At 37.5% G+C, this 22,940-nt stretch overlaps 3 protein-coding genes across 3 annotated transcripts in view; 1 reads left to right on the forward strand and 2 right to left on the reverse strand.

Annotated features, from left to right (window-relative positions):
• LOC144642929 (uncharacterized) overlaps positions 1-22,940 on the forward strand; it is a 73,339-nt gene that overhangs the window by 6,747 nt on the left and 43,652 nt on the right. The gene's annotated exons all lie outside the window — the stretch shown is intronic.
• Positions 1,641-6,524, reverse strand: LOC144642969 (LIM domain-binding protein 2-like). Its single transcript, XM_078502091.1, has 6 exons — positions 6,347-6,524; positions 5,607-5,769; positions 5,261-5,336; positions 3,562-3,664; positions 2,470-2,648; positions 1,641-1,991 (listed from the first exon to the last, which is right to left on the reverse strand). Exons 2-6 carry the CDS (start codon positions 5,645-5,647, stop codon positions 1,683-1,685), a joined length of 708 nt encoding a protein of 235 aa, XP_078358217.1. The 5' UTR covers positions 5,648-5,769; positions 6,347-6,524; the 3' UTR covers positions 1,641-1,682.
• Positions 9,023-21,498, reverse strand: LOC144642970 (WD repeat-containing protein 54-like). Its single transcript, XM_078502092.1, has 7 exons — positions 21,414-21,498; positions 19,859-19,922; positions 19,621-19,677; positions 16,396-16,603; positions 14,842-15,004; positions 11,181-11,246; positions 9,023-10,074 (listed from the first exon to the last, which is right to left on the reverse strand). Exons 2-7 carry the CDS (start codon positions 19,920-19,922, stop codon positions 9,943-9,945), a joined length of 690 nt encoding a protein of 229 aa, XP_078358218.1. The 5' UTR covers positions 21,414-21,498; the 3' UTR covers positions 9,023-9,942.

Below are 22,940 nucleotides of genomic sequence, written 5' to 3' on the forward strand. Positions count from 1 at the left end.
CATTACATCTCCGCGCAGGTTTAAATGTGTACCTCAAATTTTGAGGTTATTAAGCATTCATATATTCAAGCTATTGTTTTAAGTCATTGCTTATTCATTCCGATCTATTTGCCGACAAGCCGGCATGCCTCCGAAGATCGTGAAAAGCGCAACGTCTTTGATGTAGGTGAGATGTATTTCTTTTGTTAACAGACTGAATAAAATCTCCTGGGAATCTGCTTCACTGATTTTATTTTCTATGCGTCGTTTAATGCGTGGAATGATTGATTAACTTAAAAACTGCAAACTTTTTTAAAGCCAGTGCCGGGAGTGGACGTACGGGCGTAAAGCAAGCTCCGGTATAATTTCTGTTAACCGCATGTAAATATCTTCGATGCAACCAAAGCGAAATATCGTTTAAAAAGAAATACCACTTAGAAATAAAACAACTCTTTAATCATTATAAACTTGCCTTGGTTTCTGAGATATTTTTTTTCAAGGAAATAATTGAAAAGCGATGTTATTGTGCCGGTCGGGTTTGCCACGTGTAAGCTAATAAACAAAGCCAGGAAAGTGTTGAAACGCGACTTCGACATTTCTTAAATCGTCACCGAAGGCTAGGTAAATAAAGCTTAAATAGAGTTCCCCGTGTTCACAATATTATAAATCAAGGTTTCATTCGCTTTGTTGTGCGGAAAAATCAAAATATCAAATCCCTTGTTTTTATTCTGCGGTGAACAGACGACAACGCTTTGACAAATAAAACATGGCAAGTTACAAAAACAAAGCACTCACTTACGGTAGCTTATTGCTTTGTTAAACTAAATTAAAGTGAATCCTCGATTAATATATCGCTTTATGTGCACTTAGAAAGCTGGAATAAAATTTCAGCAACAAAACGAAGAGTTTAAATTTATACAAAGTGATCACCGGTAAAGTGATCTGGGCATAAAACACGCGTCGGAATGTGGCTACCTGCAGGGTTACGCATAATTAACTCTGTAAACTGAGACCGCCGCTCCGCGCTCGGAGGAAACAAAACTAATTTCGCCTCCAACGATCAAAACAACTCGTTCAAGATCTCTTTTTAAAGCTCTCAACACGCTCTTTACTAATATATAAAGATAAAAGCTAAACATACAGTGCGAAAAACTTAAATCTACAAAATGTCTGCAGTGGTTATCAGACGTTCAATCTCACTTCAAGAACAAAAGGATACGTTCACAACTCCGTTCGCTCAAGGTAGGTTAATTGCGCTATTGTTCCGTCTTTTGAAGTATTTGGGCGGCTTCTTCCAAAATATCTCACCTTTTTAGAAACGAATAAAACCGAAGTTGTGCGACACGTTTTCGGTGGCTGCCGAAACTTATACCCAAAGGAATAAATGGAGCCTTTAGGCTACAATTTCCAGCGGTATTGCCCATTTCAGAAAGACACATTTAAACCGGCGCGGAGATGTAATGAGGTATATTTACAGAGCTAAACTAAATGTTTAAGAGGTGTGGAGGAGGGGAAAGGGGCTCAAAGCAAAAAAAAAACTCCCATGGGAGGGGTATACATGTAGATAACAACAACAAAATCATTGCCTATAAAACTATACTTTGGGACTCTATAGTCTTAAGCATTTCAATCATCAATTTTTTTCAAATCCCTCAAACCTTGCCCTTATGTTTTGTTTATTTTGATCACTGAAGACTGCACTATCAAATTCTTAAAACTACATATAAACATATAAAATATACAAAATATATAAAACTATCGGTATTTGAGAGAAATATTATTTTAAGGCTGTCAAATCCTTGTCTTACCCGGAGATAATTTAGCGTGACATTTGTCATTCCTTGTCTTGTGATGTTTTTAGACAACTGGTCCAGAAAGTTTGGATCCTGAGTCCCAACAATCACATTCCGTGGAATCATTTCTGTGTAATGACGGATGGCAAAGTGCCAGTTTCGTATCCTCATGAGATCATCCAGCGTGAACTCTAGTAACAGGCGACCCTCTGTACAAACCTGGGAAAAATTATACAAAGGCGTGTTACCAGATGAGTATAAAAAAAATAGCCAAGCACTAACCATTGACCCATTCACTTTTAATGCTGAAAAAATATTTCATCCACACCAGACTTAAAATTAAAATCACATTGTACAGCATAACAAGAGAGTACTGCTCAGTAGCTTTCATTTGAATGGTCACACACTAGGGTTTAATCCACAGACTTGTACAACAAAATAAACAGTACCACATGAAAGTACTGTTCAGTGGCTTTCTTTTGAATAGTCACACACTATGGTTTCATCCACAGACTTTAACAGAAGAATATATATAATATATGGCATTTCTTTTTTTTAGAGCAACACAATTTCTTTGTATAATTATGTTACAAATGTACATTCCCTACTGAATGGGTTATTTTCCTTGGTATTTTTTAGTGAAAATGCATGAAGGTAATGTTGACGTAGAAAAGAACTAGCTATCTGCGTTACAAACCTTTGTGAAGACTGGTGATTTATGATGTGTAACCATAGTCGTGTTCTCACAGTCCAGTGTGATTGTACTCGTGTTATTGTGGAAGGACTCTTTTGGCTGTACCACATGATAGTACAGTTCTTTTACTCCACCTTCGAATATGCTGCGAAAGTACCTCGGAATCAGGTTTCTTCCTATTGCTACAAGAACACAGAGAAAAATGGTGAAAGACAATTACAAAAAGAAACATGCTCTCAGTTTTTCCCAAGGTCCCTTCGACGAAAAAAGAAATTTAAGCAGGGCAGACACATGATTATATGCAGGGTTCATACTCTTTTGAGCTTTTGAAATTCCATGACTTTAAATGACCTTTTCCACGACTTTTCAAGTTTTCTATGACCTAAATTTGACCACTTTTTTGGAAATTTTCAAAAAATATCTTGATTTTGGGTAGGTTTTTACCCTTTTCTTCACAAAAAAATATAACCTACTTATTTATTTTGTACAATCAATACCATTTTCCATGACTTTCCATGACCCACACTTAAATTCAATGGCTTTCCAGGCCTGGAAAATGGAATTCTCAAATTGCATGACTTTTTAGGTTTTCCATGACCTGTACAAAACGTGATATACTTTTTCAACTAGAAGTTGGATTCTCTGACTGTTTCATTCATAGGCACAGGCTTTGCATAGCCTTGATCTGAGACCTAAGTTACTTGTGCCTCAATTAGCAGTCAAGAAAGGCATACAAAGAACCAATAAGATTTAATAATTTTTTATAGTATTTAGTTGGGTAAATTATTACCAAAATTCAGTTGGATTTTGGTGGCTGATTTTCTTTGCTTTCTAACTAACGTTAATTTTATGTATTGTGAATTTGAAGGACTGCAAGAGATATCCAAATTTTTGTATTGTTTCTAAAACAATTTGGTCTACAGCAGAATATTATTATGTGACCTAACATGAAGTTTGTAATATTCACCGCTATCAGATCAACACTATAGGTCCTCTAAAATGTAAAGTTTCATAGTGATGAGGCAAAAGGGAAAATTAATGAAAGGAGTGTTGATCGTAACTATGTCTATAAATTACGTGGATTGTCAAACATACAATATCTTTTTGGCCCATCTTCCAAGCAAAAGCTTAATGTCAGGGTAGCGTCATCATCAAAAAACTCTGTTGCAAATGCGTCCCACCATACGTTATCGGCATCCTGGAAGACAAAGAAGGACATAAGTGTTCCTAGTCTCTCTTGACTAGAGCAAAGAAATTGATAATTACAAATTTGGTTTTATTCTTGTGATTAACTCCACCCTTTTGATTTTGAAATTTGAAAGTCAACATTTGTTTTTTTCAGAGTGTGGACATTTTCTTATACACCATTCCAGAAATGGTAAACAAAAATAGTAACCAATTCAATGTAAACAGTGGGCAGTACAAAGAAATCACAGAAGGATCTGTTAGTCTTTGCAGCATGGAAAGGTAAACTTCAATTTGCAATGGAATTTCATTCTCCAGGAAGGTGTGGTGACACTTTGGATTCTGGAATGAGCCTGTCCACGTTCAAGTCTTAGGCGGGGGAAATTGCATTGCGCTATGACACAAAACTGATACTTTACTCTCACAGCACGCCTCTCTGTCTCGGAAGTAGTAACCTGTCATGAGATACCATCCCATCCATGAGGGCAGCATTATACATCAAGTTGCTCACTGGCTTCGAAAGAGCAAACTCAATTCTCAAAATTTTTCTTTTTCCTACAATGTAGATTTGTTTTTCCTTTTATCAAGCGAATTCAAGGAAGCAGGTGGTCCATTTTGACCTGAAATTAAATTCTCCTTAGAGGATTCCCACAAATATATTCTAAATGGTTATAAGAATTTGATGTTGGCCATGTCTAAAAAGACTCTTCTTTGCTTCACTAGTGTTTTATAAACAAGCCAGATTGTGTTTCACAATGGTGAATGGTATTTTGCAGTAAGAGAAAGTGAAAGTAACATGTGGAATTCTGCAATGACAAGATTTTAAATGCCTGCATTTTAGATCCACATATCGCAAACAATAGTAAATCCTTGATGTTATAGAGAAGCCTCTACTCGATGTTAAGTTTAGCAGTACAACTCTGGGCTATGGGCTTGGTCAGATTAAGATTGTAACAACACAACAGGAAGCGCCCCTCATATTTCTCTAAAAGGATCAGTCACACTAGTTTGACAAGTGACATACCCACAATGGACCATGCCATAAATAACATATCTTTGGGCTTGTTTTATATTCAGTTTGACAGTTTTCTAATATTTTTAAAAAAAATTTTGTTTGGAATGTGTATGGCTAAGCTGTACACTTTAAAAAATAAGGTTACAGGTACTTTTGTCTATACCTTGGGTACAGTTAATTAAAAAAAAAGTTTAATTTTTTATTTTACCCTCGCCACTTTTTTTTTTCTTTTTCAATGTGTTATGGTCAATATTAGCCTATTTCTTGGGAGAGCTGAGCACAAAGAGGAAAAATATGTACAGTGTATTTTGTGATCACTTAATACATCATTGAATGAATAAAAGTTATTTATTGCGCGGTCTTGTTTACGTGCTAGCCCCCTCTTTGCTTATCTTCTGCGGCATGTCGATAGAGCAAAGAAAAAACCACGAAAGCATACTCTTTGTGCATAGATCCCCACAGATTAACTCTTCTAAACAGTATCTTCTAACAAGCCAAGCATCGTCCCTAAGTTCGTGACGAACCTCACGAAGAAAAGAAATTAGCCAGTTTTGTTTGCCCGTGAAAAAATAAAAGCAAAGCTTGAATACATACCTCTATTCGATGCTGTAAGCGACGGTTCAGCTCGTAAATTCTCACATCAGGATGAGTGTAATACGGAGTATGACGCCTAAAGCGAGAAGGAAATATTGGTAAACGAACGATTAACTTTTTGCGTTGTGTCTCGATTCTATTATATAAACTTAATGCGGCGAGCACGCAAAATGAGCGTTATACAAAATTTCAATACGGACGTCTGAAATCGACATGAAATGTCTACTTTGTTTTACACTTGCATGCATCGTTGAACACGACGGAAGCTGATAAAACGAATCGACCCTAAACGAGTTTAACCCAGCGGAACACAAGGCAAAATATTACAAGGAATCTGTGATATTACCCCGTTGAATAGCTTGGGCTTGGAAGTGGGACACTGGGCATCCTCCAATTCCAAGATTCGGCCGTTTTCGAAGCGTTCGAAGCCTCCACGAAGCTTCGATCAGATATTCGAGCGTCTCTTCAGGCTTATGGCGTCCAGCGGGAAGTTGAAGACTTTAGTTGAGCTGAATAAGATTCAAACAAAGAAAGCTAGAGTCATTACAATAACAAAGGGTCAGTGAGCCCGATCGAATTGCACAAATGTACGCTTCACTTCATATGATCGTTTAAGCTTATAACTGCATTTCTGCCTTAACAAACTTTACTCAGATTAACCTCTACAAAAATCAATGTTAGGGCGATCTTTGCAGAGAAAATAAAATTGATCAGCTGTTGTAACCGAATGCTAGCCACCTAAAAAAATATTATGCGTTTCTTTGACCTAACTTTCATACAACTAAATATTCAGGGCTAAATTTAGTCAGTTTTGGCTTGGGGTATACAACGAGTAACGCAACTGAATTTCGCCTGTTTCGATCTAGTCGTCTGGTCTCTCTTAGTTTCCGGATACCGCGGGTGATTTAACAGGATATAGATCGCATAACACGTGAAATGAATCGCAACTTCACATATCCACTTAATCCTTCGCTCCGCGTTTTTTGTGTATGAGCACGGCCAGTTGACAAACGTATGATTTGAAGCTTTCACAGTATCAACAAGTTGGCGGTGAAGTTCGAGCGCTAAAAGTCGCTGTTTACTCACCTTCTTTTGGTCAAACTGGACGCTGTCCAAGGCCGTTACTCGTTAAATATCATGACTTATAATGCCCAAGGTACATCCATTTGTTTATAGTATAATTTTGGTGCCCACATTTGAGCAGGACAAAACAAAATGTCTGCTCTATATGCGAGGGTCGCAGCGCGGCGTTGAAACAAGCACCAATGTTTGCTGAGCACCGATTGGCTCGCTCTCAACCAATAGAAAGCGAGTTAGGACATTTGCCGCGAAACAAAAGTCAAAGATTCTGAAAACAGGTGTGGTATTTAAAAGAAAAATATAATATTAACATAAAATACAGATTTTGCCGAATTGAAAAGCACTTTGAGGAGGTTTGAGCACAACATAATTTGTCTAAAATAGTCCATCTCAGAAAATAAAAATAGCTTTAGCCGGATGTTTTTGTCTTTCGTTTTATTTATTTCATTACAGCGGCTAAAGAAAAAAAATCGGAAAATTACTAGATCGAACGGCGCGATTGCGCAAATCGGCGACACTCTTTGGGAGTTTTGAACATATTTTTAACGAAGATTGTATAAAAGTTTAGCAAAACTTCTACATTTCAGTCGCAAAGAGCTAGAAGCACATTTTTCATTTTTTTTTTTTCCTTAAATTTTCTTATTGTTGTTTGACGCAAAACACCAATCAAAATTAGAAAACAAAAAAAAATAAGATATAAAGTACAGCTTTTGACAAAAATAGAATGCAATTGAATGTGTTAACCTTGACTTTTATTAGGCTGCGCAAATCGTCGACACCCTTTGGGAGTTTTGAACATATTTTTAGCATCAGTTAGCGTTAAATTTACGAAGAATGATTGTATAAAAGTTTCAACTTAACTTCCACATGCCCGAAGCCAAAAGATAGAAATACATTTTTCATTTTTTTCATTTTCGTCTGTTGTTTTTTGGCGCAAAACCCGGCACCAATCGGAATTAGAAAAAAATAAATAAAAAAAGTACGGCTTTCAACAAAAATAAAATGTAGTTGAATATGTTAACCTTGACTTTTATTAAGTTTCGCAAAAACTTTAGACTATCTCCAGGCCTGAAAAAAACCTGCCACATAACATGGTCAGATGTCTTTTTAGAAAAACAGAGCATTGAAAAAGTCGTTTCTAAATTGCGCGTTATAAAATTTTAAGTTATCTTTGCAAAGGATTTTTTGATCTTGTAGGCCTTTAATTAAAGCACGTCAAAAACAATGAAGATATCTTTTACGCGCTTTAAAACTTTGCCGGAATTCTTCGAAATTCTGAACACTTCATGCCGTTGAAAGATGCTATTTATTAAAAAAAAGACAACATCACACAAGTCCTTTTGCGTTTGTAAGGGCTATGCAGTTTTATTTCAGATCTTATGTAAGTTAAGGAGAAAAACCTACGAATACAACTTGTAATTGCGTTGAAGAGGAATAAAATGAAATTAACCATGTTATCTTAGTTTATGTGGAATTTTCTTGGTAGTATAACTAACTGTTCCTTTCTTTTATCAAATTAAACCACCGGTTCATATACAAAGAGTACATTTGTGAGATTCTTTAAATCGTTCTGAAATGAACAAGTGCCTTTTTAAAATTATATTTCCAGTCTGTTTATTTATAATACGTCTTCATACGAGTTAAGATAACTTTTAAGCAAATTAGCAAATTTATCAGGCAAGATATTCGAATTATAAGAATAAACTAATCTTGGTAATTAGTTGATAAATAAAACGACTAAATTCCAGTTATAGTCACCAAGGTAATTTTTTTCCGTTGCTTGAAGGTGATAAGTACACAAAACTCAAAATGCTTCAAGGCAATTAATAGAAAAAAAAAATCAAATTTTGAAATTTTTATTTGTTGAACAGGGACCACAGAGGGGGAGGGGCTGGTAGGGCTATAGCCCTACCACGTTTTTGCTTGGGTCGATTTTCTCGGTCTCCAGATGACAATGTATGAATTTTACCACTTAAAGGAGAAGTTCACTTCAAAATGGCCATTTATTTTCTTAACGCCATTAAAAACGCTAATACAAAGATATGTTATTCACCAAAATTTCAGCCTCAAAAGTGCGCTATAACCCTACTTAATCTTTCCCACAACTCGACAACTGAACGCCGCCATCTTGGAGCTGGTAATGTATGCGTGACGTCAAAGATCGATCAAAGAGCTCAGCCTGAAGTTTGGTGGGAAAATTTAAATACTCGTAACTCCTTGTTTCTTCGTAGTGGCTTTTGTTTGTCAAAGTGCCTGTTTTTGCAGCTCCATTCTGCTCAAATAGAGCTCCAAGAACTACAAATAACAAGCAGTTCCACTATTAAAATTTTTCCGCCAAACTTCAGGCTGAGCTCTTTGACGTCACGCATACATTACCAGCTCAATGATGGCGACGTTCAGTTGTCGAGTTTTGGGAAAGATTTCGTAGGGTTATAGCGAACGTTGGAGGCTGCAATTTTGGTGAATAACATATCTTTGTGTAAAATTTTTAATGACGTTAAGAAAATAAATGGCCATTCTGGAGTAAACTTCTCCTTTAAGAGTAACAAAAAGCATTGGTTTGTCTTGGCCACAATGGCCAGAGTTTTTAGCCCTACAAGTTTAAAGAAGATACGTCACGGACAACGCACCTTAAAAAAAAAAAACTGGCAAGTTTTTTCAACTTTTCAGTCGAAACCATGGTTATTTTCAAGTTTTTATTACTCCTTTGCTGTTTTTCTACGTTGGAAAACTTTTATTTTGAGGTTTCCTTTAATTTGATAGTAACCAGAAAAATGACTGAAAATTCTGTGGCATTGCTCCTTTAAAGTTCTCTCCGTGGTCCCCGTTGAGTCATTCTAAAGGACAAACTACCCTAAATTCTTAGGTTTTCACACTTGCAAATTATTTTTGTTATTGAAATTCCCAGACAGATAATTATAATAAATACAATTAGAACTAGAATTGTTTAATAAATAGCACGCAGTAGCACAGGTTCATGTATGTTTCCCATTCAGTCCCAAGTTCAAAACCTAAATTCTAATTACAGACCGTCATACATTCCCCTTTAAACTTAGTTTACAGAATCTGATCAAGATAAAAATTGTCTTTGAAATGTTAATATAAATTAACCAGAAAGAATAAGAGAATAAAAAGGTTGATTGTAAAGTATACAAACTTGTAACGATATACATGCATGGTCAAGTTCTGGGTCGGGAAGCAGCTCTCACAAGACAGTCACAAGGTCTCGCATGAATGCATGGCTTGCTAACATTAGAGAGAACAATTGAACATGCAACAGAAACAAAGCACCTAGCCTTGAAAACAATAGCAACTGCTACACTAGAGAACCACTAGAATTACAAGCTTACAAGAGCTGCTACACTACTACAAGTTCACTTTCCCAGCACTTGGATTTTTTTCAAACCTCAAACTGAAATAGCTGCAGCCTGCAAAGAGACTGCTAGGCAAGTAATGACTGTAACTAACTAAACAGGACACAGTTTTAACTCAAACCTGCCTAACTTGTAGTATGTTTGCACATGTACATTAATTCCAACCTAAATGCCTGTTGTAAATGGTTAAATTATGACAGTTAACTTGAACTTTTTTTAGACAGCTTGCTATTGCTTGGAGAACATTATTATCTCTCCTAAATCATAGCCTGTGACACCAAATGAGTTCCCTGACAGGTCTACAAATCTTGCTCCACAAAGCTGGGCATCTGTAATGGCTTGCTGAAAGACCATCTCCATCTGAAGAGCAAGCAAGTGTTATTAATCAAAGGAAAGCAAAGATATTAAAGAGCTATTAACAATCCTGTGCCACAAGGACTAATTTGCCCTCTGACGATCATCATAATAATCATATTGCTGTAGTAAAGTTCTGTATAGAGTTTGCCAGGAGTATGTAATGTGCATTCTCGTCCCCAGAGCCCCCTGTCCCTCTTAGCTGGTGGGGCCTTTGCACAAGAAACAGGTGGCTCTGGGGAGGCATGATTTGATTGGCTAGATTTTAACAAAGAAAATTTAAAATCTAGCCAATCAAATCAACTGCTGTTAACTCTCTTCTTACAAAGGGATTTTCAAACGGTTGATTTGATTGGCTAGATTTTCAAATGAATTCCATTTGTTAAAATCTAGCCAATCAAATCATGTGTCCCAAGATCCACCTTTTTCTCATGCAAAGGTTCTGTCGGCTAAGAGGGACAGGCAGCTCTAGGAATGAGAATGGAGTATGTGACAAAAAAAAAATTGTGAGTCCCTGATGGGAGTTGAACCCATGATTTTTCTTACACCAATTGGATGCTTTAACCATTGAGCTGTAGGTTCATTACGCAGGGGCGGATACAGGGGGGGGGGGTGGATAGGGTGGATACCCACCCCCCATTTTTTAGTAAAAAAATCGAAATATCACTTTATTTGAAATAGAAAAGAAAGAAAGAAAGAAAAATTAGCTCTCGCTCATGTCGGCTGGTTGTTGTTACGCCACGTTTTGCCATCTGCCGCCACTTAGGGTTAGGGTTAGGCCCTAATGGTCTGCCATCCACCCCCCCCCCTTTGAAATCCTGGATCTGCCCCTGTTATGGGATTATGACATGCCCAACATATGATCAGAGAATCGTGTAAAAGGTGTTGAGTATATTGATAGTAATAATGATGATAAATGTTTAGCTTTCAAGGACATATGGAGGGAAGTGCAAATGGAACTGTAGTCAGTTTATCAAACTGTTGGGAATCTATTCTTAGAAAAATATTATGCTAAGACGGTTGGCTTAATTAATATATAATAAGTAACATAAATGTCCTAAGAGCACATAAAATTAAAAACAGGTATGACCACAAAGCATTGGCTAACATACTGTGGGACTGTCATCAGCTGAAATTTTCCAAACCCTGACAAAAGAGTCTTCTGATGCAGAAACAAGCTGTGAAGTAAACAAAGTAAATATTTAATATCCGATCCCTGACTCCAACATGTGCATGTAAGTCATTAAAACTAGATTCCCCCTGCATGAGAATCTGATCTGACGTTAAATAATATAATAATTAATAATTATTGCGTTCTTTTATAGTCAGACTAAACAGATAAACCTAACAGATACAGCACAGAATATTGACCCTTAAAAAATAAAACACTAAGTTCACTAACAGTTACAATAACTAACAGTGTTGAGGGCATCCAAACTGCAAATGGTCACTTGCTAACCCTAAATCTAACTAGTTACAGTTGTAGTGTGATGTAATGCAAGGATTGGATATAAGAATAAAAAAACTGTTATCATATTCATAACAAAAGAATTTTATAAATTTCATATCAGCGGTGCCCAGCATATCATTAACCAATTAAATTAAGCAATGTTGTGCTGAACTATCGTGATATGAATTGCACCTATAGTCAGATTAAATTTTGTGTCAAGTGGTTGCTTACCAGAGTTGACAGAGATACAACAGAAAATTGAAATGAAAAGTCTTGCTTACATGAGTGTAACAACTTAAGGGCCATCTAACACTAACTTGTCGACCAAAATTAACATCAGCGCAAAAAGAGATAAATTTTAAGTTTGTAAAAAGTATGTTCAGAATTATTATAATTATTATTATTATAATTACTAATAATAAATTATTGTAATAATTATAATAATTATTATAAATTATTATTTCATAGCTCATTATTTTTATCACTGCATGACAGCGTTCAGAGTTCTGCTGTTGATGAGTTCAACATTTTCTGTGCTAGTCGTTTCAGAGTTGTTTTGTCACTAGTTTCAAAATTATTTTTCAGTGCTTTCATCAGGAACAAATAAATTATCAGAGCTTTTTTAATTTATTTTTGTGCTGAACTAGGGCTAAGTATATGGTCTAGTTTCAAAATAAATTAATTTATTCATTTCAAGGTCTTTTTCTTTTTTAACCACTTTTCTAAATGTGACTGTGTGTTACTTTGTTTTTGTTTTGTCCCTAAAGTAATTCTTAATAAAGTAAATCTCATTTTTTCGACGTTTTTGCTTGTTTACAAGCTAAAAACGTAGAATAGGGGTTAGTGGACAAAATTTGGAACCACATATTTGTAAACTCTCAAGGGACTTTTTTAATTTATCAAGGAACTGTTTTAATTTCTCAAGGGATTACTTTCCGCTGTGGGTGATCACTTGCGATCTCGTGAAAAAAAAAACGTGACTTGTCACATTTACAAACGTTATATAACAATTTTAAAAGTGACATGTCAGCTTTCTTATCTCAACGCACGTGTGTCTGAAAGGCGATCTATAAAAAGCGTCGCACAAACAATGGATTGCGTAACTAAAACACAAATAAATAATCACTAGCACAAACGTCAAAAATAAACCATACCAAAAAACTCGCTCTTTTCAAAGATATTATTGAAGTTAAAACAAATGCAAGAGATGGGGGCTTCTTTTAGCTTAGGAGCGGTTAAAAATTAGGCCAAATTTGTTCGCTACATGTAAGCGCAACTCCAGGGTTGGAAATTAGCGCTCGCCCACTCGCCCAGGCGAGTGTGAAAACTTCTGAGTCCCCAATCGAACCCATGGCCTCCCAGATACGGGTTGGGCGCTCTTACCAACTGAGCTACAAGAGACTGGTTGTGAGCTGGGCCATTTTACTAGGTTGATAAGTGACACGCGTCCTGCATACTGCTAGGATCAGCAATGTCGAATTCATCAAGTTTGTAGTAAATTATAAAGATGGTAAATTTTAAGCTCGGTAATAAATAATGAAGATGACACGAGCATGGGACAAAGAAAAATTCTGAGTCCCCAACGGGAATCGAACCCATGGCCTCCCAGATACCGGTTGGGCGCTCTAACCAACTGAGCTACGAGAGACTCGTTGTGAGCTGGGCCATTTTACTAGGTTGATAAGTAATACCGCTGTTCATAAATACACTATTTCGTCCACCGAGCCGCGTGCAAAACGCAGCAAGATGGCTAGTTCCGATTTTTCTCGCCTCTTTTTCTGTACAATTTCGATACTTTGCTTGCAAACTACAGGAATTTGGAAAGACGTATCAAATTAAAAACTGTGTTTCAACTGCTCGTGTTTTCATTGTGGAGTAAGGTCTATTTTTTGGCGATTTTTCATTGAAAAAAAAAGATTGCAGTCTGTATCGCGATCGACCACCGTGGAGGAAAGGTAAGTATCAAACGTGATTTTTTGTGGGGGGAGGGGGGCTAAATTTTCCTTTTCTTTAATGGAGGAGACTGGGCGAGTGAAAACTGATCTGGGCGAGTGCAATTTGAAGGTCACTCGCCCAGATGGCGAGTGCTCCGAAATTTTAGTTTCTAACCCTGCAACTCTATATCGTCATCAGCCTAGGTCGTTAGGGACTAACCTCGCGTTGACAGGGAATGACAGCAATGTTGCATGAATCGGCTTTACAACATGCGATCGTATCTACGCAGTTCGAGTGGAATTTCATTCAAAGACAGCAAAATTCTTTCGTTTTTCATCTTCAAATATAATTCGAAAGCATTCACTGTATATATGGCTTTTGTTTAATCCTGGGTCTTGATATCCGACCCTCGCAGAGCCTAGACAAAACGCAGCTTGAGTGTAACGATTTGTTTACGCCCCAATTATATGCGCAATGTTTTCTCCGACAGTAGTCGGAAATATCCGTATTTTTTTTCGTGCTTTTTCGTGGAGCAATCGTAATGATACGGCCTTCAACACATTGAACAGCGGTCTACCCGGCTATAACAATTCAAATATGGCGTCGCAAAAACAAAGCGTCGAACGCATATTTTGCTGTTTCATTTGCTAATTTCGCTGCCGTAATGGACTGCCTCGAAAGGTCCTTGCAATTTTAAAGTATAGAATTGTCAGATCTCGGTGAAATTTGCACTGTTTATTTGTGTAATGTTAAGGAATATGTGTATAAATACCCAGCGCGGACAAGCCATTTTTGACAAAATTATATGGCTGCATTTCCTCCGCGAAGATAGGAAATTGTTAAACTAAACTACAAAAAAATGATAAGTTCGAAGAACAATGCACAGGATAAACCTTCGACTCATACTTCATGCAAAAACGTCGACATCTCGAAGAGACTTTGAGTTTTATTGATAGCTTAAGTTTTATTGATAGCTTAATCATTCTTCCAGAGTTGTTTTGTCTTTGGCTTCAAAATTATTTCCATCACCTGCTAAGTTGTTCATGGCTCACTGAAGCCGGGTTTACACGTTGAGCAATTTTTATGTGACAAATATATTTGATCGTGTAGATGACACAGCAATTATTTGTCAGCAGTCCAAAGTTTAGTGCGCCAATAAATTATGACCTTGGACAGGACAGCAGAGATACGCACAGAGATACACGTGCACGGTGCTCAGTGGGAGTTTGAGAGATTGGGGACCACATAATTATGCTGACGCAAATTTACAGAGAAGACAGAATGGCATATCTCCAAAAAAAGATGCCCCAAACTATAGCTAATTACCTGCTAATAAGTAATTCCACAGGCACTATTTTGAAAAGAAAATGTTCCAAAAAACCTCTTACCAGCCCTGCCTCTACACAGATATCCAATCCACTGATCCATCGCGCATGAGCACAGGCCTCGATACACAGTGCACCAGTTGAAATACTGAACACTCTAATGTGGCCTGTGGCAAAGCCGCCAATAATGTAGTCTTTATAGAAACACACCGACGAACAAGGCAACCTAGTGGAAAGAGTGAAAAATTTTAAGATCGGTCTTTTTTAAGTTGTTTTTTGCACGTCTAGTCTCAGAATCTCCATTTTTTGGTGGTTTTTATTTAACATGTAGTTAAATTTGGTTTACATACATGTATAGGAATAAGAACTTAAAGCTGCTGCAGTTTTTTCAGTTAAAGTTTTTCACTGGCCTCGTTCCTAGGCCTCTTTAGTTGACCTTATAATATTTGGCAGGCATTTGGTTTTGGGCTATTTTTATTGCTGCAGTTTTTCTCTCTTTTTTTCTTACAGAAATTTAGAATGGATTTCCAGGTTTTTTTTGCCTACAGCTGTATGTCCTCTCCACTACTTTAAGGAATGTGTGACTGGCTATGACTAAATTATTATAGTTCACCACTAAAATTAATTTTCTCTGATTCTGCTTGGATCATGTGACATTATCATAGTGTTCATCCGTGGAGGGCACTATCAGCCCTTATAGTTCACCACTAAATTTTCTCCGATTCTGATTGGTTTAAATATTTGAACACGTGACGCGATAGTGCCCGTCCGCCGGAGGGCACTACCAGCCCATAGTGCCCTCCCGTGAAAAATGCCCGGGTTGATAGTGCCTGCCCGTGACTGTTCTTTGTAAACAAGCTGCCTGCAGACAAAAAAAACCCAACCAAATTCACTGCATTTAGTGGGTTTCTCGTCTGGTTTTGTTTCGTTTGTTAAATTTCGGCTTTCAATTGAGTTTTTTATCCTCGAAAGTAAAAATAATTCACGATGCTTGTTTTTGTATGTGTGCGCGGAAGAAAATTTAGTGGTGAACAATAAAGACAATAGAGGGTTTCTGTCTCGGAACTATCGGTCAGATAGTTGCCCCTAATATTTGTTTTAAGAACATCAAATTTTCGCGGGCAACTATCAGCCGATAGTTCCTTGACAGAAACACTCTATTGTTAAAATAGTGCCCTTCCGAGAAACCTGCCCAGATGGATAGTGCCTGCCCGTGAAATTTTTTGTAAACAAGCGGGCCAACAGCCAAAAAAACCAACCAAATTCACTGCATTTAGTGGGTTTCTTGTCTGGTTTTGTTTCATTTGTTAAATTTTGGTTTTCAATTGAGTTTTTTATCCTTAACAGTAAACAAAATAATTTCATGATACATGTACAGTACTTGTTCATGAAGGGGTGCATGGAAGAAAATTAAAAACAATAAAAACAATAAAAACAATAGAGTGTTTCTGCCTCAGAACTACTGTATTGGTGTGATAGTTGCCCCTTGGAAATTTGATATCATTGTTAAGATCATCAAATTTCCACGGGTCAACTATCAGTCAATAGTTCCTTGACATAAACACTTTTAATTATTGTTTAAATACTTCACAAAGCAGCAAAATAATTATTACGAACCCTTTTCCGTCTATTTTAATAATCTCTGTAAAATGTCCTCCTGATTGCCACACTGTAATGTTACCCTCCTCATCTGTCGACACCATTCGTCCACCCTGTGCTTCTAGCTCGCAAATGGCCACCTTGTGAGAATCCAGTGTCTCTTGCAGCTTAACGGCTGTGCCACGAGGAGGGATGTCAAATACCATGATGCTACCTTGAGATGTGCCTGAGAAAGTGAAAGAAAAATATCTGGCTTAGGGTAACGGCATAAGGACTGAGTGCAGTGACAGAGCAGTGTGGACAATATGCAAGCCAGTGAGCCATGCAAGCCAGAAATCCAAAATTCTAATGCAAATGCTTACTGCAAGCTACCTAAACCACAGTAACTGTAGGATAACGGGAGTGCTATTTAGGCTTACCAGAAATGAGAGTGCTATTTATAAGGCCAAGTGGAATAGCTCCCCGAGGGGGTACTCCCTATAATGGCCTATACAGGGAGGCTGCGCCCGAAAGGGGTACCTTTTTCAGGCATCAGGTATATAAATCAAAGATCTCTTCGAGATATCGACTTTTTTTGCATGAAGTTAGTATGAGTAGAAGGTTTATCCCTGGGCATTGTTGTTCGAACATACATGTATCATGGAAGAATTCAAACGTCTGCCAGTTCAAGCATTTTTTTATTTTCGCGGAGGAAATGCTGTATTTGTCAGTCGCGACGGCTGGGCGCTTTGCGACTCATATACTTTGGCTTGGTTAAAAAATGGTAAACTTTGACGCTTGCCTTTAATCGAAATAGTTGTTTCCTTTTGAGTTAGAAAGATTTCTACTGGGCTTAATGCAGGGTTCCCGATAAAGGTTACGCACGACAGAGTTACCTTTTGTCTCGTCACGCAATCTTAACCCCACATTGAGAAGTAAATTTTCGTTTGGATATTACCAAAAGCCGCTTCTCCTCGTGTTATTCTTTACGTTACGGCTACCCATGCCATTTCTAACGACTACATTTCCAGTAAAACAGTTGCTGTTTTTTTTTCTAATGGCGATGCATTAACTTCTGAACAGAAGCAAAAACGTTTAGTGTTTATTTACTGCTTCCACCGGAAGTAATTTCACAACAGGCTACAAAAAAACTTGTACATATCACTTCACACCTGTATTGAATGTTAAAATTCTAAATTGTGCAACTCAGCAGAAATAATCAATTGTCACGAAACCTTTTGGTTAACTATTAGCAACGTTTAAGTGTGTGAAACACTTGTACCAGTACAAATATTAAAACTTGACACCACTAAGATAATTACGCACCGAAGCTGGTGTTAAGGATCTACTCAAAAATTGACAAAACAAACAAATAGTGTCAACCGTAGCCGGTAGAAAATCGAACGAAAAATATAAACAAAACAATAAATAAGTCCGCCACTGCGTGAGATGGTTCTTGTGTGTTCCTAGCCTGGCGCGAAGGCGGCCTTGCGAGTGACCTTTAAATCTCACCACAGATCTCGAAGATCACGATCTAACAAAGAATAGAAAAATTAATAGTCATAAACGGTAAAGAAATCGTGCGGTACGGAGACCAAACTCAAACTTAAGAACACGGGAAGTTGACGGAAACGTGCCTCAAAACTACTGTCAAGATGCCAGCGAGACAATAAATCTGCGGCGCGATTCTCTTCGCCCGATAAATGAACTGCGCGTAGTTCAAAGTCATGGGAGGCTGCAAAAGAGCGGCTAGCGACTGATCCTGAAGTGAGTGCAGGAACCACCGCAGCGTTATCGCATGATACTTGAATGCGGCAACCGGCCCACAGATGGCCCCACAAACGCAGAGCAACTAGGATGGCAAGCGCTTCTAAAAGATGAATCTCTAAAAATCGGGCAAGGACCACTGAAGGAAACTGTACGTGAAAATATTGAGACTGCGACAATCCACCACATCCCGATAAGCACGCGTCAGTGGAGAACACGGTGTCAGGAGCAGTCCAGACAAGTGAGGAAATAATAGAAACTCCATTGCGAGTCCGCATGAACCGAAGCCACCATGCAATGTGTCTACGAAACTCAGTAGTAAGACGCGTGCGATGACCATTCCATTTACCAGTAAGTGTTCGCAACAAACAAATAGCTGTACTATATCTATATCACGTGCTAGACATGCAATGGGATCATATAGCTATTACGCAATGTTGATGAGTGACAAAAGACATTACGATCTGAGAACTGAACAATAAAAATAAACAAATAATTGTTATATAATGTTTATACACGTGACAAGTCACGTTTTTCACGAGATCGCAAGTGTTGACGCAATACTAATGAGAGACCCTTTCATCACCCACAGCGGAAAGAAATCCCTTGAGAAATTAAAACAGTCCCTTGAGAGTTAACAAGAATGTGATTCCTTCCGGTTCAACATTTAGCCCCACATAACTGCTATTCTCCTTCATTTTGCTTGTAAACAAGCAAAAAACGTCGAAAAAAGGGTAGGGATTTCACAAGTTTAGGTATATGAAAGGGTAGGAAATTTTGTCATTAACATAATTTAAAAAGGCCTTTAAATTAAATATTTCTAACAGATGCAACTTATAACTGCATCATCTTAATTTGCATTAAGCGCTACATAAAAATGTCAAGAAAACGTCCTGTTTCAAGTATATTTTTGTGTCATGTAGGTATATGAAAGGGGTACCTTTTTTCTATAAAAGGTATACGAAAGGGGTACCTTTTTTGTCAGAATGACATATAAAAGGGTAAGGGGTTGGACCTTGGGGCGGAGCCTCTCCCGGGAATGGCACGCATGACTCATGGGATTGAGCCATACGAGCCATAAATCCAAAATCCAAAATCCCAAGCTACCTACCCGTGGAAAGCTAACTGTAGGCTACCTTTCTATAGCGTGCTATTTAGGCCAACCAGTGTGTTGTTTGGGCTAACCTGAATGGCTTGCATTGCTTACACAGTGTCAAATCCTGCAGTGACTTAATGGTGCAAAATAAAATTACTAAGAGCCAAAGATACTTTGTCATCCAGCTTAATTTTGTTGGAAAGAAGTGATTTTGACAATAATGTTCAGAATAGTGCATGCTAAATGAATTACTGATGTATGTGTGGCCAGACATATTTTTCCTGACAACCTATGTCAACCCATCTGTCTCTACAGCACGTTTAAACATGTTTTATTTACTACCGGTATAATATTATACTGGGTATTTCTTTATTAAAAGTTCTCAGAATGATTTTTCTTACCAACACAAATATACTTGTCTCCAACTGCCGTAATCCCTCTTGCAAAATGGGAATAGACTATGGGGGACCAAAAGAACAAATTAGTTTATTAAACCAGTTTGAAGCCTTCATTTGGAACCTTCGTGGTTTGTTTTACAAACTTTATAAATTAAACTCTGTAAAAAGCTTTTTTTGATTGCAATGTACATCTTAATTATTTAATATCTATTGTGAACAAACACAACATTATTGAACTGACCTCCTTCTTTTGATTCACCAAGTGCTTGCCAGAATATCATGATGGATCCATCAGTTTCAAACATCTTGGGAAAAAAACAATTAATTTATATAATAAATGTTACTTAATATTTATAAACCAGTCACATAACAAGTACATTTATCAGAATGGGACATCCCATTTAATTTGTCTATGCACTGCTCTAACTGATTGTACTTGAATTCATATTTAAAATAATATAAATGACATATTTGTTTAACAGACAGAGACAGACATCAGACAGACAGAGACCTACCGGTAATAATAGATATTGTTAAATTCATTAATTATTCATGAGGGTGCAAACCAATCCCAGCACAGTATTCAGATCACATGTAAACAACTGTAAACCCCAATACAAATCAAACAATAGAATTAACTTTTGATACAAACTCCTGCTCAGCTAATTAATATTCATTAACTTTTGATACAGATCTCTAATGATTCGCATAACAATCCTTTGCATTCTTTTTATTGTTTTCATTTCACAAGTAGAATAAAATATTCGCGTCCGATCTGTATGGGCATTTACAATGGCTCGCCTATCGGCTTGCCATTGTAACCGCCCATACAGATCTCCCGCTCATATTTTATCTACAACATAATATTATGTATAAATATCATGTTAGGGCAGGTGTGGTGGCCTGATGGTTAGAGTGCTGGAGCCCAGATCGAGCAGTCTGGGTTCTGAAGCCCTGGCTGGGGCACTCGACGGGGATGATTGAAGGATTTTTTGGGTTTGACATTTTCGATTCCGGGATTTTTTTGGGTTCTTGGAAAATTTGGCAAGTATTTTTTTGGGTGACTTGATCTAAATAGGGGATTTTTTTTGGGTATTAAAAACAAACTTTAGTGACTTGGCGCGGCCTTGGCGTATTTATGGTATGATAAATAAACAAACACGAGAGTTCAATTTTTCATGGTTTTCTTTTATGGTTTTAAGGGATTTTTGGGGGGGTTATTTTTGGTCCAGGGATTTTTTTGGGTAATGTCGGAAGACTAAGGGATTTTTTTGTGTCCTGAGTTTTGCCTCCATTCGATCATCAAATTTAATACTGGGGGTAACCCTGCAGTGGACTAGCATCCCAGCCAGGGTAAGTAGAAATGTTGTGGTTCAATTTTTATTTTCCTATTTTATTTTAAACTCATTATCATACAATTTACCATACCCAAAAACAAAGGAAAATAAAATCTGAACCAAGCATAAAATTGAACCACAACAGATCAAAATACTTCTAGCCATTTCATGCCAGAGAAACTGGGATAAGCTCCAGCCTGATGAGCCACTAAGCTTGACGCAGGCTTTACTTATTTACTTTGTTGTGGTTTAAATTCATCTTGGGTTTAAAATTTTTCTAACTACAGACGTTTGATTTTTAATTTCTTTTGCAAGGCTAAGATAGTCCTGAGCTTGCAGAAAAGACATTTGTCTCACCATCTTGCAAACTCTCAAATTAACCATTTGCCACCCTTAAAGGTACTCGACTTTGTACATCTGTATTACAACAATAAATAACAAATATATAACACACTCTACCTGTGCACCTTTGACAGATGTGATAACCAAAACAGTTCTCTCAGGAAGCTCACACCATTTTGCCTGATAAATTAGTTAAGAATAAGTGAGTAACTGCATGGAAATAACCACCATGTACATGTGTAGGGAGACCACAAAATTTAATACACATATTAAAACCAAGTACTGTGATGATCATCAGACGTGTAGATCCATAAAATATCCATACCTCCCCCATGGAAGGGATTTTTTAGAAGAACCCCCACCCCTTTGGAAATTCCAGTTAAATTTCATACATTTCTTTAAAATGTTTGGTCTTTGAGACTCCCCACCCCCCCCCAGAAAATTTACAATCCCTTCTGTGGGGGGAGTATCAGTGGATATTTTCTAGAACTACACATTGTAATCAACAATTTGCATATATTATTTCTCAAAAACAGAACAATGTTTCTAATGTACGAGCACTTTCAAAGATATCCGAAAAACCAATGGGACATTTTTGCCCGGGGGGGGGGACTCCCATATTAAAGGGACGGGGATGCTCGTCGGAAATTTGTAAAAGAACCCCTAAAAGAGACCAATCTGGGCGTGGCTAAAGCTATTTTAAATCCCTAAAAGATACCAAAATTCGGAAAAAAGAACTCATATTTGTTGTTTTCTTCGTGTGCGACCCTAAACGAGACCCTGACAGCTAAAAATATTGCCATTTTCTCCAGAACACCCTAAGCGAGACCCAAAGTCCGAAATTTATACCCCTAAGCGAGACGACGAGCATCCCCGTCACTTTCATATGGGAGTCCCCCCCCGGGCATTTTTGGCTGTGGCCCTATTTAACACACCAGACAATATCCATATACCCACCCCATGGATGGTCATTTGAATTCTAAGGAAGTGGGGGTATCAAAAGCCAAAATGTTTGAAGGTAAGTATGGGGCTTAACTGAAATTTCTCGAGGGGTGGGGACATTCAAAACAAAAAAAACATCTGTGGGAGGGGTATGGATATTGTCTGGAACAACACATTTTTTGGACTGCTTTGTTTTATAGTGTCTACTAAGGCCATTCTAGTCTACTGGACCCTCATTTTCTATGAACAGTAATCAACTTCGCAGACCTCTCAAGTCTCACGATTTTGCCGTGAGACTCACGATTTTTAGTTCAATCTCACGGTCTCACGACAAGACAGAAAAATCTCACGATAAACAGAGTCACAAGCTGTAAGGATACAATTTCTTGTATAATGCCATTTTTGGCTTACTTAGGCGATTGTCTTGCGCCAATTCTGTGTAAATATATCCGTAGCCAGCAATGGTATTTCATTAGTTTGTTCGCTAAACACACAATCGATAACCATATATAGCAGACACAAGCCGTGAAAATAACGTTAATTTTTGTGTTGCTAAAACAGGAAAAAACTCTTCTCTTAATTAGCATCTGGTTTTAGTTATTTTTGTCCGTCAGTTGATTAATCTCCCGGTTTTTACTCGAATCTCCCGGTTTTTTGACCTCGTTCTCCAGATTTCCGGTTCTTTGAGGTTGAGAGGTCTGA

This window comes from Oculina patagonica, chromosome 2, assembly GCF_052425735.1.
Source record: "Oculina patagonica isolate OP01 chromosome 2, crgOcupat, whole genome shotgun sequence".
In the NCBI taxonomy this organism is placed as follows: Eukaryota; Metazoa; Cnidaria; class Anthozoa; order Scleractinia; family Oculinidae; genus Oculina; species Oculina patagonica.

Bases quoted from the DNA above. Each gene is read 5' to 3' on its own strand.
- LOC144642969 (XM_078502091.1), bottom strand. From the start codon at position 5,647: ATGCCCAGTGTCCCACTTCCAAGCCCAAGCTATTCAACGGG. The intron at 5,337-5,606 runs GTAATATCACAG...TTCTCGCTTTAG, and splicing joins AGCCCAAGCTATTCAACGGG to GCGTCATACTCCGTATTACA. The intron at 1,992-2,469 runs GTTTGTAACGCA...AATTTTTCCCAG, and splicing joins AATCACCAGTCTTCACAAAG to GTTTGTACAGAGGGTCGCCT.
- LOC144642970 (XM_078502092.1), bottom strand. From the start codon at position 19,922: ATGTTTGAAACTGATGGATCCATCATGATATTCTGGCAAGCACTTGGT. The intron at 15,005-16,395 runs GTTCGTAATAAT...TCTTTCCACTAG, and splicing joins ATTAAAATAGACGGAAAAGG to GTTGCCTTGTTCGTCGGTGT. The intron at 11,247-14,841 runs GTAAGAGGTTTT...TTTACTTCACAG, and splicing joins TCTGTGTAGAGGCAGGGCTG to CTTGTTTCTGCATCAGAAGA.